The sequence below is a fragment of the Botrytis deweyae genome, assembly GCF_014898535.1.
Source record: "Botrytis deweyae strain B1 chromosome Unknown BDEW_037, whole genome shotgun sequence".
In the NCBI taxonomy this organism is placed as follows: domain Eukaryota; kingdom Fungi; phylum Ascomycota; class Leotiomycetes; order Helotiales; family Sclerotiniaceae; genus Botrytis; species Botrytis deweyae.
The window spans coordinates 212,714-227,494 of NW_024066244.1; the positions used below are offsets into that span (position 1 = coordinate 212,714).

At 33.6% G+C, this 14,781-nt stretch overlaps 3 protein-coding genes across 3 annotated transcripts; 1 reads left to right on the forward strand and 2 right to left on the reverse strand.

The window, feature by feature from the left end:
- Window positions 1-1,505: 1,505 nt before the first annotated feature.
- Window positions 1,506-2,468, forward strand: EAE98_010531 (uncharacterized protein; the record flags this gene model as incomplete). Its single annotated transcript, XM_038958152.1, has 1 exon — window positions 1,506-2,468. One exon carries the CDS (start codon window positions 1,506-1,508, stop codon window positions 2,466-2,468), a length of 963 nt encoding a protein of 320 aa, XP_038805512.1.
- Window positions 2,469-3,537: 1,069 nt separating this feature from the next.
- On the reverse strand, window positions 3,538-4,974 carry EAE98_010532 (uncharacterized protein; the record flags this gene model as incomplete). The annotated part of the gene is made up of 1 exon (XM_038958153.1): window positions 3,538-4,974. One exon carries the CDS (start codon window positions 4,972-4,974, stop codon window positions 3,538-3,540), a length of 1,437 nt encoding a protein of 478 aa, XP_038805513.1.
- A 1,411-nt stretch (window positions 4,975-6,385) lies between these two features.
- On the reverse strand, window positions 6,386-8,240 carry EAE98_010533 (uncharacterized protein; the record flags this gene model as incomplete). Its single annotated transcript, XM_038958154.1, has 3 exons — window positions 7,390-8,240; window positions 6,784-7,330; window positions 6,386-6,732 (listed from the first exon to the last, which is right to left on the reverse strand). The coding sequence occupies exons 1-3, from the start codon at window positions 7,927-7,929 to the stop codon at window positions 6,386-6,388; spliced, it is 1,434 nt and encodes a 477-aa protein (XP_038805514.1). The 5' UTR covers window positions 7,930-8,240.
- Between the last annotated feature and the right edge of the window lie 6,541 nt (window positions 8,241-14,781).

Genomic DNA, 14,781 nt, shown 5'->3' on the forward strand with positions numbered 1-14,781 from the left:
GATAACTATCAGATGACTTTTCCAAAGACCGAGCTGTATTTGATGATGGAAAGAAAGGAGGGAAAAAGAATTAGTTATGAAGCGAAGCCTTTTATAGCCAACTTCTGATATTCTTCAATCCCATTTATCTTGAATGAGCGCAGGATGATTCATGAACATGATTCTCTGCTAAACGTCTTCTTATCAGTTCAGCAAGAGAATGAAATAATTGCCCAGTTTAGGTGTTTGTCGTATCAAACTGGAAGCATGATTCGAAGGCAAACTTGCGATCGTTTTCGAGGCGAGATAGCGATTTGCGGAGCTTTCTCCACGACAGAACGACCTTTAGAATTTCAGTAATGATTCATGGAAGATTAGAATGCCCAGATATGCTAATTTCTATGAAATTGAGACTTTCATAAATTTCCTTCAGATCCAATGTATCTTACAATCATTCATTTTAGAAGAACTCCATTGTAACCTACGAAGATGTGGGTAAAATATCGAATTCTGCGAATAAGATAGAAGTGTGTTTGAAAAAGATGTCCATATCTGGAGCTCAAGGACAGAAAGGAGATTGCTTTCTTGTTTTCTCAGTCGTGGCCTGAATAGTTGAGTCGTAGTGCAACTACAACCCTCCCTTCCCCAGAAAGCTTTGGATATCCCCCATATTTTATTTCAGAAGCCACTAGCAACTTTTCCTTTAGACAAAGCAAGCTAAAGATTGCAGTAAAGTGAGGTTGTGGTGCAGCTACATCTTTCTGGTTGCACCATAGCTCGCGCGAGTATTATGATAGTTGAGAAACTCTTGTTAATTCTTCATGAAACACAACATCGATTGTCACCGGGGAGGATCGCTCGATAGATTCCCTGTGAATGGTGAGATCAGACAACTGGTCTCTCCATCGTAATAGATTCGCACATGCGAAAAAGAAAAGCTAGACTCTGAACCTCTCCTTGGATTCGCGACCATAAGACCACAACTCACAGTCTTCGCTTTCTTAGCTCGCAAACTTCCAGAAAGAACGGAGATGCAACTTACAACATACAAGATAATACATAGATAAAGCCACCTGGGTTTTAACCTAGGGATTTCTAATAGACTTCAAAGAAAAATTTGCCGAAAGAGGTGATTGCACTCTGGTGTTCCCGTGATTACTATTCAAGCCTTGAGAACACATATTCCGTGCAGCTTACAAATTTGCGTAACGCCTGACATTTAAGCTCGCTTGAAAGCTTTATATCTCATGACGAACAGAATTACATGTTTACTGAACATGTATTTGATGAATAAGCTCAGATGTTCTATCTATCCGGGCTTCAATGGACGATGATAGCTTCCCGTTTGGCGGACTTAATGCACTATGATATGACAAAGCTGGGTCGGCCATATAGGTAGAAGATTCTTTCGTATTTCTCTGGTGTATTCAAAAAGTGTATATAAAGAGAGAACATCTCAAGAAAGCAGATAAAACACAAATCAAATAGATATCCATCAACGAGTAGAGAGCTGAACCAGCAATACAATGTTTTCTTCCAAATCGGTACTCACCTTCATCTTCACCCCAATGAGCTTGGCCACTTCAATCCAGCACCCTTCAACGCCACTCTCATGGGACGTCTTCCACGCTCCCGAGCTTCCCGTTGTTGACCCACCACACAACTACACCATCTCTCCTACCTCTTTCACACTCCTACACGGCCAGTCGTCCGCCGTCCTAGTTGACGCTCCAGTCAATATCGAAACCTCCCACGCACTAGCAAAGTGGGTTTCTGAAATTATCGGCAACAAAACCTTAACTCACATTTACATTACCCACGGACATGGCGACCATTTCTTTGGCATCCCAGTTCTTCAACAACATTTCCCTGATGTGATCGCTTTAGCCACTGAAAGAACTATCGCACATGTAGCTGAACAATTGAGTTATGGGGAATTTGACGAGTTCTGGTCTGCCACATTTCCTGACCAGATGCCCACCCAGAATGAAACAATCCAGCCATTGCCTCTCAATGGGAAATTTTACCTTGAGGATCATTTGCTTCAGGCCGTCGAAGTCGGACAGTCGGATACATATAACACGACTGTTTTACACGTTCCTTCTCTAGAGCTTGTAATAACTGGCGATGCCGTGTATGGAGAATGTTTTCAGTATCTTGTTGAGACCAATACCGCGGAATTGAGGGCAGAGTGGATAAGAGCTGTTGATAAGATCGAGAGTTTGCGACCAAAAATCGTGGTGCCGAGTCACAAGCAGGTTTGGGATGGATATGGGACAGAGCATTTTAAGAAGACAAGACAGTATATCAAAGATTGGGAAACCTTGCTCGAAGTTGCGACGAGCGCCGAGGATTTGAAGGAAAAAATAACGGCTTTATATCCACAGAGAGTCGGGGACTGGATCTTGGGAATTAGCATCGACGAGGTGTGTCCTAACCCGAATAGTGTGAAGGGAAGAAATTTCTTTCCGGCACCTAGGATACAGTAAATATGGAAGGATATAATATGTTTGATGTGATCAGGGAAGAAGCCAGCAATTTAAGAGCGGCCGAGATGATTCAATATCAAACTCATTTCTTGGTCCAAGTTATAATTAGCCCTTCGTTATATCCAAACCTATTGAATATTGTCTTCTTAGATTATTTTATTTCGGTGTCATCAACGTGCTTTGTGGATGCAGCTGTAGATAGGCACAGACCATCCATCATAAATCAACCCCATCCACATGATATACACGTGACACTTCCTTTTTACATTCTTCTTATATCTTCATGCGCTCTTTATCACAAACGGTCAGTAACTAGGTAACCTCTCGTCTTACAGTTCAGCTCATCTCATAATACACAAAATATCAGATACAAATCACCCTTTGCCCCTATCCCCCTACCCAGTCTATGACCACGGACAGAACCCAGATATACCCAAGCCCTTACCCGTGCATCTACGTCCATAAAACCAAATCATCGTCCCGTACGAGTAAAGTTACCAAAAGAATCAGGATACTTCGCAAATTAAACGGGTGATGAACGATGCATAACCGAATGCGCATTTGGTGGGTTGGATAGGCCATAGGTGGGATGTTCTATAATTGTATGGTTCGGGTGGTCGTGAAGAAGTGATGGGTCTGGAATCGAATTGGGGAGTGGGGCCGAGATTTGGTAAGTACTTCGTACATGTAGGAACGAGGATGGAGGTAGATTCATCTACATACTGGATTTGTAAGGAAGAAGTGATTGATTGTGGTTCTCAGATGCTACTGAAGCGATGGGTGAAATAGTTGTGTAGCTTTGATGCGGATAGGCGAAGGTGAAAGTAAGATACAAAATTCAAATGGCGCCTCAAAATTGAGCCCTTCAAATCGCTGTAAGATGTGTCAAGTTCATACGTCAGAGTCTTTCCGGACTATTATTTCAGATAAAGTCTGCTCCATTCTGATATTGTATGCTATTTATATATATACTACCCTCTTTCGTCCATCCATGATGCATCCATTCATTGCGAGAGTTTCGTTAAGACTATGTACAGAAAAAGTCCCCCCCCCCCTGAAAACAAACTATTCATGCCAAGCTAGCGGTGATGTTAGAAAGCAATGCTTCAGTAAATTGCCACAACATAGTTGAATCTTGAACATGGAAAGCAGCTCCTGTGTAGAAAGTGTTTTGTTGTCCTTGAAGGGCATACAAATCACTGTAGAAACCAGCAGCAATGGCCTCAGCTGGAACCCACAATTCAAATGGTGTATGTCTGCTGTATGCGAGGAGTTCTGGAGTGCTCTTGGTCATACCGGTGATTTGGAGTCTTTCAAGCTCGCCATACATGGCAGCACGGACTTCGTCGTCAGAGATAGAGACTGCGGAACCGTAGTAAAGATTGAAGACATCTGGGATGGCAGTAGGGCTGATGGCATAAGCGGCTGGAAGAGGTGGGAATCCGTAGGTGGTGTTATCGGCGACATTGACAACAGAGATACCGGTTGGAAGACCAGTGTTACCAAAGACACCAACATAGTATCCGGAGTTGTTGAATTGAGAGAAAAGGGTTTTCTCCGAGGTGCTAAGATCCCATCCTGCAAGATTGTTAATCTGAGGTGTAATGCTGAAGACCAATTTTTGGGCATTAATGAACTTGTAGCCGGAAGGAGTGCTGATGAGAACTTGAGCACAGTCACCACTTCGGTCGACTGAGACGATTGTTGCGCTCAGAAAGACGCTGTCATCACCGATAATTTCTTGTGCCGATTCGTAGAGTAAGCTATTGTCCTGTGCAGACGTTGCTAAGAAGCCAGTGGTAAAACATTCGATGACACCGGTACCAAAGTTCTTGAGCACGTATAAAGTAGGCTTGGACAACAGATCTCCCAGACCCTGAGCAAAGTTGAACATGAATCCAAGGAATTGATCGCCGAGATTGTATTTGATTGCAAACTCCCCAAAAGTGAGCAACAGATCTTCTGGTACTGGGGTTGGTAAATCGAAGCCATTTTCAAGGTATGGATATTTCGCAAGTTGTTCCATGTACAGCATGAGGCCAGCGGTAAAGTCAGCAGTCGTGAAAGTAGAATTCTCAAGACCGGTTCGGAAATCGGCATATACACTTGATTGAACATATTCTGTTGTGTCTGCCACTGCCAAAGTGATGTTAAGACGTGCAGCATAGTCTTTGACAAGTTGGATGTTGTGGAAGATAATAACACCATAGTCATCTGAAACTCCAGTTGCAGGATCAGTATAGGTCTCTGTGTGGCCTCCCATGCGAGCTTTATTGTCAATGACCGCCACAGTCTTGCCCGCGTCGAGGAGACCAATTGCTGCATAGGTTCCAGAAGATCCACCACCAATCACGACCACATCTCTTTCGACATACTCCACGTTGTGGTATGTAACACTGTTAATAGTGACAGAGGAAGTAATGTTTGCAACCGCGGCAAAAGCTCCAAGGGAGAAATAGCTTGTGACAGCAGCCAAAAGCAATGGAGTAACTTTGAAGATAGCCATTTCAATGTTGATAATTGATTTTGACACTTGAAGGGGGATATTGAGAGGAAGTAGAGAAAGGGAAAGGTGAAGAAGAAGAAGAAGAAGATGCTGTTGAAAATTGGAATGACAATCAATGTGACGCCAGACTTTATATATCTAGGTACCAGAACAAACGCTCAGCATGATATTGAAGTGTGTCTGTGCTTTTACATGTCATCCCACTAAGGATTTTGTGTCGTTTGTCTTTCGCCGCTCATCCCAAGATCTGTCAGATACCAGATGACAAGTAGCATGGGGGTTAGTTCTATCATATCCCTCTGGATCTGATGGACCAATCAGATATCGTGCATTCCGAACCCTTGCATCAATAGAAGAATTCTGGAAGCATGTAGGACCAAGTATCCCTTTACGATCCATGATATACTCGAATGAAGGAATTTTGAGTCAGTGATTGGCGACGGGAAGGTTCGTCGCATTGACTTTTAACCGGATGTGTGGATTAGCCAGTGTTGATCCTGGGAGATCCTTCACGATTGAAAGAAGGCAAGCTTGCCCCATATCAGAATCTTTGTCAATAGCGTTCCATTACCATGTGGGCGGAAGGATTCGCATACATATTAAAGAAATCTTAAATTTTGATTGTAGAAAGATTTTGCGTTTGAATCCACGTGTGTTGGCGTCGTTATCCTGGCTCCGAGATGTTACCACTAGCGGGTCTTGCAACTTAGTGCACGCACCCGAAGTATAAAGATGAATGATTTCACCCCCATTTCTCACGCAACAAGCTAAATTCTTACTTCACTCCAGAATAAAGTCTATTTTTGGATGGTGGAGCACGCGTTAACCAGATATTTTAATTTGAACTCCATTGTTCTTCTCTTCGAACGCGTTCGGTTAATATCGATAACGTGAAGACATCTATTCCCAGCCTCTTGAACAAAGTGGGCCACCAAGAGTCATAAATGGGATATTAAGCAAATTTTGACGGCGACGCAACCTGATTGCGATCTAGATATGACTAGAAAGGCATCGTTACTTTACGAACTTGACTTCAAGTGTCGAATCTAATCCGATTCCAGCTCATTTTGTACAAACTATTGGGATTCTAAGCGCCCGGAATCTCGGGTATGGAAATCTATTGTTCGGAAGGTCTGCTTTACATCTGGCAAATGCTCGGCCGCATGTTGTTCAGTGCAATATACAACATTAACGGCGTGGATTTTATCTCCAAGGATATTTGATTTCTTTGAGAAAAGGAAAAGACTTTGTCCACAAAAGTTTGTGGGAAGTACAGTTTATACGATGAACCACAGAATAGCATTTTGCATTTGGTGTCAATGACGAAAATCGCGAGAACGGAATTTATTGAAATGGAATTTTTACTTTGATCAAAAGGATGGAGTGACATACACAATCCTTCGCCAATATTCTATACCTTCTTAGTTTGCTCTGTCTGGCCGCCTTGTACTTCTTGGACTTGTGGGGTTCCAGGCGAGCTTGCCTCCAATATCATTTTCCGTTGATCCAATTCCTCAAATATTGCCCAGTCACCGATCTGCTCATCGAAGAATTGATCCATATCCAAGCCTTGAATCTCGGCCTCCTCTGTGACCCGCAAGTGCATTCCCGGGATGAATTTCAGGATATAGAGAAGAGCGCAAGATACGAGGAATGAATACGCTGATATCGCTGTGATTTCTGCGAACTGTTTACCCACTTGAATCCCATTACCATCGATCCCACCGGGAGCTGAAGTCACTCCGTCGAGCATACTGACTGTTTCGGGGTTAGCTTGGGTATCAGGCTTTCACGGATAAAGATACATACTAGAGGATGTTGCAAATATTCCTGTCAAAAAGCTTCCCACCATTCCACCTATACCATGAAGCTTAAAGACGTCCATTCCTTCATCAATATGGAGCCATTCATTTACATTCTGCAATAGCGCGCAAACCACTGCGGTTATGAAACCAATAACTGCGGCCAGCCACACGGAAACATATCCCGCAGCAGGAGTGATCCCCACAAGTCCGGCAATGGCACCTTCACAAGCTCCCACGAGACTAAATCGGCCACCATGTTTGACATAATCGACAAGCACCCATCCAAGCATCCCGGTGCATGCAGCAGTATTGGTATTGAATCCAGCAAGCATCGCTCTGACGGAAGCATTTAGAGCACTGCCTCCATTGAACCCAAACCATCCAAACCAAATTAGGACAGTACCTAGGAATACGAGGGTAGTATTATGTGGCCTTCCATGGGACTTTTCGCCGGTGTGCTTGCGCTTTCCCAGTACAAGGGCATATGCCAATGCAGACCACCCAGATGCAATGTGAACTGGCCCGCCACCAGCAAAATCCAATGAAGGGAGCTTTTTTATTGATTAATGAATGTTGTTTACAGAAAATCCGCAACTTAGGAGAAACTCACATTATACAGCCAACCATTAGAATTCCATGTCCAACAAGCAATAGGACAATAAACAACTGTTGCCCACCAAAAACCGAATACCAAACTCGGTATAATTCTTCCTCTCTCGAAAGCACCACCAACCACAATCTGCACTGTACAGGCACAGAAAAGCAATTGATACAAACAAAACACAATTTCCGGAATCACAGCACTACCTGGTGACGGAGCAGCCATCACATTCTTGAGTCCGAAGTTCGCCATATTGCCAATGAAAGGTCCAGCCGTACGCGAATACGCAAGTGAGTATCCCCAGAACATCCATTGAAAGGTCGTCACTGCCGCCACGAGAAGCGATTGAAATAACAAGGTAAGAGCGGATTTTCTCCGTGCGAGTCCACTGTAGAGGAGTCCGATACCGGGAATGATAAGCCAGACGATGAAGCCGCAGAAAACTATATATGTGTAGTGGAATTCGAAACCGGAATATTGGGCGTTGACGTCTACGAGCTCGGGGTCACCGCCATTGGGGATGGAGGAGTTGAAGACGGGGGCACTCATGGTGCTGGGTGGGTGTGATCAATGTTAGGTTGAGTATGAAGAAGCTCCGCTACTGGTAAGTATGTTTAGGAATCGAGACTTCATATATGAAGGGTGAGGATTCCCCAAGTGTTTAGTACCCCATCCCATCTTTCATATCCCTCTAAATTCCATTCCAAGAACCCAAACTTCATCCAAGACCCTCACTCCCTTATCATCCATCCAACAAACCGCTTCCTCAGAAACCTATAGAAAACCTCGCATCAGCGGTCACTTTCTTGGCATTTTCTCCATCCCTCTTTTATCTCACCTCATCCAACCATAATAAATGTTATTCTCGTTATTCTAGATCGCCGACACTACATTCTTCCTATGCTTTACGAAATATTGATAATGATAAGCTCGGGGGTGAATGTCAGGGGTGCTGATAAGACGCTTGGCGGTCAGACGTGGGGAAATTTTTGCTGGTTTGGGGATGTAGGTGGGCCTAAGTTAGAGCTGTGATTATAGCGCGTTATACGGATATTTTTGCTCAGAACAATTTCTTTTATTTAATATATTATTATCTAATATAATAACTAATTATCTGATAAATATAGTTGTTGTTTTATATAGTATTATTATTTAATAAAAGTATAGTCTTTTTATCTTATATATTAATAAAATATTTTTAGATTTATATTCTTTATTTAATTTGTTTATTCTTTTCAAAGAAAGAAATTCAAATTGAATATTCGAATTGTTGATTATTTGATTAATTAATTATTTAAATATATTATTACTTATTTATTAATTGATTGATTAAATAATTCATTTATTGCTTGCTGTTTACTGCTTATTTAATTATTTAATTTTAAATATTAAAAGAATTATATTGATATAGTAATAAGTAAATACAAATGTATATTATAAAGCTTAAAGATTCTGATAATTGTAATAAATTTATATATATTGATCTTCTCTTTAATCATTAAGATCTCAGAGATAATTTACTTTTTTTCAAGATATCGATACTATTTTTATTACTCTCTCAAAATCAAGTTAACCATGTTCCTAGTACTCTATATTATTATTGTAGAGTAAAGACTTTAACAAGAATTGATTTTAAAACTCTATTTATATAGTTAAGATATACAACATATAATAAATCCCTATGAGGTCCTCGGAATGAAAATATTATACCTCACTTTAGTCAATATAATGTATTACTTATACAATTAACAACAGCTCATAGTCCGACTATAGCCCCTCTAGCAGTTTTACAAAATTTGAAAGAATCATTAGATTACAGAGTATTAGCTATTAAAGTAAATCAAGAAAATATTTATTATAGAAATACAGGAACAAGTAAATATAACATTATACATAATAAATTCACTCAAACTAAGTTTGTTAATATTATAATTTGTATAGCAAAAAACTTCAAGAATAAGTTTGGGGAAGAAGTAATTAAATATAATAATTTATAGACTTTTTATCTCAATAAGTTTATTTCTAATTAATATCTGTATGCTTGTAAAAGGGTTTATTAGTCTACTAATTGGAATAACTATAAAGAGAAGTATAATATTATAATTGATTTGAATAATTATTATATCTTTATAACTAAGATTTCAATAATAGGAAAGATATACAAAAGATTCATCAAACTAATACTACAGTCATATTGGAAGATCTTTAATAATTTGACAACTATATATCTGAATATAGGGAAGAATACTATAACTATACTATATGTTCGAATTCCTATAGTTGATACAAAGTTTTTAATAATTAATAAAACTAGATCTAGTTAATCAGCTGTATATCAAAGTATATATTAAAGTTCATGTTAAACAACATACAAGATAGTCGGGAGATTATTTGATTATATAGAGGATAGATTTAATATTATATCTCAGTATTTAATTAAGATTAAGATTGAGGAAGATATTTATAAGCTTATATCTAGAATATCCAGATTATCTATTAGGAATGAGATAATCGATTTTACAATTTCCAATAATAATGAACTCCCAGTGTTTATTAAAGAAAATATCAAGAAAGAAGTAATCAAGAAAAAAGTAATCAAGAAAGAAGTAATTCAGAAGTTGAAAGCAAAGTAGGATAATAGAGAGAACAAAATAAATCAATCATTTATTCAATCCAATATAAGTATTAGTCTCACATCAAGTACTAATTGAAATTCCGATTTTGAAACTCTTATTCCAAATTCAAGAAGTTCAAATCCGAGATCTTCTATATTTCAATCTCGAAATAATATACTTAGAGCTATTACTCCAATATTCTATATTCTTAATCAAATTTGTAATACCGAAAAGTATTAACGAGAGAATATATCTTCTATAAGTTCCAAAGCTTATCAATCCTCAATTCAATCATTCAAAAATGATAATAGGCCAATTATTAAACTTCGTAATAAGGGTATCAAAAAGACTAAGAATAATAATATTTTAAATTAGTAATTACAAAAAAGGATATTATAGAATATAGAATAAAGGAATAATAAATAAATGAAAATAATATTAAAAGATTGAGGGGTATAAAACTGAATAATGAATATTTCTTTATATTCAAAATAGATTATATTGATTTCTATTTAAAAATAAATCGTATTGAGTTTAGATTCTAATGAAATTTGAATTGATTTTAATATTATATTAGATATAATATTCATTATTAATTGATATTAAGAAAAAAACTTTTTTACTTTATATTATTCCTTTCTATTATCTTTAGGAATTTTAAATTCTGTTATATACTCTTATAGTATTTATACCAAATACATATCTTTATTTATAATAATAACTCTATAAGCATAAATCATATATAAATTGATTACTAATATTAATTAGTATATAGTTTATATTATAGAATTAAATTTACTATTAAATTCAGTAATTATAAATACCTCTATAACTTCTTAAAAAGCTACTAAAACACTAAATTGAATTCAAAGATCTATAATATTTTCTTTACCATACATAATCTTATATATAAAATATTAAAACAATACTTATAATATAATTAATTCTAAACATTTTTATTATTTTCGAATTTCGCAGAATATAATAACTAAATGATTATCAATAATTTACCCTAATTTTTACTCTAATCTTATAATCAACTTACTTCCTGATTAATATCAACAAGCTTTTTTGATAATACCTGCTTTTATCTTACTAATAACAAAAAGTAATCCTTTACTATCAGTAATTAGTCTGAAAGAACTCTTTCAAGGAGTTTTATCAGCAACCTTACCCTTCCAATAAATGAAAGCGATATTCCGCTTTTTGCATAAGAAACCTTTATATAAATGATTCTTCAAAATCATAATTTATTTAGAGACTTTAAAATATTAAAACAGAAATCGCCTTGAATAAATAAATTCTTAGTATCTCAATAATTATTATAAATATTGATCTATATAATAAAATTAATTCAAAAAAAGATAAATCATAAAATTATATAAAGAGGTTAGTAATTAGTTATTTATAAAAAACAAACAAATATATAAATAAATATATATATAACTATCTATTCACATATAAATTATTCTTTTATTATTTATAAATTACCTTTAATATTCTTATTATCTATATTCTTTTAAATCTAATTCGTTTTATAATATACTAAAATAAGTTCGAATTAAAAAAGAAAAGTCTTTTCAAAACTTTTACGGAATTTAAATACTAAAAAAGTACATAACAGGAAAAATATATTAGATCCTATTATATTACAAATCGAAAAAGCAAGGAATAATAATAAAAGTACTATTCAATATTATATAAAGAAATTATATTAATTATTAAAGTTTTAATAAACAGATTTATAAAATCAAATATAAATAAAGGAAATAGCTATATCTGAAATTAAAATTAAAAGATAAATAAATTATTATTATTAAGCTTCAATTTGTTATACTAATATTAATAAATAAAAAGCTCAAAAAGATACTAATTCTATAACTAAAAATCTTAGTATTAATAGTTTTAATGGAATATTTGTTTTTTAAAATAATAGAAATCCGGTATAGAATAATGAATTGTTTTTTGATAAATTAAAAGAAGATATTGAGAATGAAGTATTAGTAGTAAAAGTAGATATATTGAATAACTATAAATTATTTGCTTAAATAAAAGATGAGATTCAAAATTTAAAGAAATCCCAAAATCTTAATTTAAAGCCTTTAATTTGCATTATATTTCAATTATAGTAATATTATTAGCTTTAAGTCTATTGCTTATTAAGAATAAAACTCAGAAGACTTGAATTAAAAGGAATTAAAGAGATAAAAAGCTTTTTAGATTTTAATATTTTCAATTTAGAGATCTTATATTCAAAGAATATATTGAAAACCAGGTATTAAAATCACTATATTTTTATTCTAATCTTTATTCTAATTTTTTATTCTGATATATAAATAGATCTATTTATTAATTTATATATCTATATATATATTTCATATACTCAGAATATAATCTATAGAATAATTTGATGTCTTAGTATTCAGAGTTATTATATATTCATTTGTTCTTGAATATAGAATAAATTAAACTTTCAGGGCTAGTTGAATAGTAGAAAGGATACAATAAGTTTTCTAAAGGGTTTAATATTCTAAGTAATTCTATGTTATATTATAAGACTTGGGAGTTGATGATAATGAAAGAAGAAGATATTGAGAGAAATAATCTTGATTTATTATGATTTGCTATTAAAGGTATAGAATTAAAGATCTAAAAGTTTAGGTATGAATCTCCTTTTATTATATATTTTATATTAATCTAATTAATAAATATATTCTAGTAATACAATAAAACCATCTATTACTTAAGAGTATTCCTATCCCCATCTCCAAAATCCCAGAATTCTTGATCTAATCTTATATCCTCTTCCTCTTTTTTATTTTTAACTATATTTTTATTAAAATAAGCTCTATCTATTATACCATTAGAATTCATATCAAATTCTTACCACCTTTTTCCTATAAAATACTTTATTAATTCTATATCCTCAAATTTAGTTATATACTATTTTATTTTCAAATATATACCTTTATTACTATCCAATTCTTTTAAAAATACTTTATCTATTAAAGCTTTTTATTTAAATCTATTACAAAAATATAGATAAACTTCTTTATAAACTCCATCTCTCTCGAATTTCATTTCTATTATTATATCCTTATTATATCCATATTCTATATAGATATTCTAATAAAGAATTATTATCTCTTTAAGAAAATAAATATCAATATCAATTTCAAGCTTTACCACAATTCTCTTAAATTATTATAATATTGACTTATATATAGATTGTTTTTACTCCTCCACTGAATATTTTGACTATAAGTATAATTGATATAGTTTGCTAATAGAAAAATAATATCCTCTATACTACTATTTGCGAATAAATCGAACATTATAAGTTTCGATATAAATATCAACACAAGAATATATCATTAGCATATAGATATATTTAAAAGTGATTCTATTAGTAAGAATATCTTCGAATCGATAAACATCAAAAAGAATCTCAAAGAATTCTCGAAACTTATTCAAACAATACATAGCTAGAATATATTATTACCTTTCAATTCGAATATTTCTTATAAATATTCCTCAAGAATAACAATATTAAAACTTTTAAGAAATATAATTATTATAAACTTTCATTCCACCCTACTCCAATACTTTTTCTTTTTCAACTATTTGTCTTAACAGAACCTAAGCTTAAGCTATAAGTAATATTTCAATTCCTTTATTTCCTCGAATCAATTACAGTGTGTATTTCAGATTCCTTCAAAGTTAAACAAACTATGCAAATACAGATAAAGCAGTTTTATTATCGGTTTTTATATATTGTTAAAGAACAAATCAATTAAAACTATTCAGAATATATATTAGTTCAATTTCATTATTATATCAATATACTTTATATATACATATCTATTACTCTATAACTATAAATTCCCTAGTGTTTTAGTTTATTATATTTATTAATGGATTATACTTTATTAGGACTAAGAATCAGTATCTTGCCTTTTCTATACTTATATAGAAACTATTGATTAATTATATCTTTATAATCCTCGTTTTTCATAAACTTTTGAAGTTTATATTAAAATATTAATACTCTATTACATTATAAACAGGCAAGTATATGAGAAACTCCAAATCTAGCACCTCTACTTTTTATAATATTCCTTATAACTTCCTTTCAAGCTTTCTCTTCTACTGATAAGATATTATCTTTAACTACATATATTATTCCATGCTTTAAACATAATTCTTTTAAAGCTCTAGCCTTTATAAGAGTTTCTTAATTGTAATTAAGAAAATAAAGAATCTCTGAATATGTTGAGTTTTGAATCTATTCATTCTTCACAAACTTTAGGATTTCGGGATTATCAAAAACATTATATTTAGGTAATTTTTACTCTCTAATATAGCGATCAACAAAAAAACAACTAATTCTATAAATAAAATCATGTATAGCAATTAAATCTTGAGTAATTAGTTCTACTAAGTATTCCAACTGATAACCTTTTAGAATTTTATTATAATATAGTATAAAATCGAATTTTGAAGATAGCATATTAAAAAAGAATAAAATACAATTAGAAAGGAGATATAATGATTAAATCTAAAGCTTTTATATTTCTAGAATAATTAGTTACTTATAATAATAAGTATTATATTACATTATAAAATAAGTAATATAAGAATAATTTATTTCTCTATAAATTAATCAATAAATCAATTAATAAATCAATTAATAAATCAATCAATAAATCAAATCCAAATTAATATTGAAGAAAATAAAGTAAGCATTCAGATTAATATTTGATAAAAGATTATACTGTACTATCAG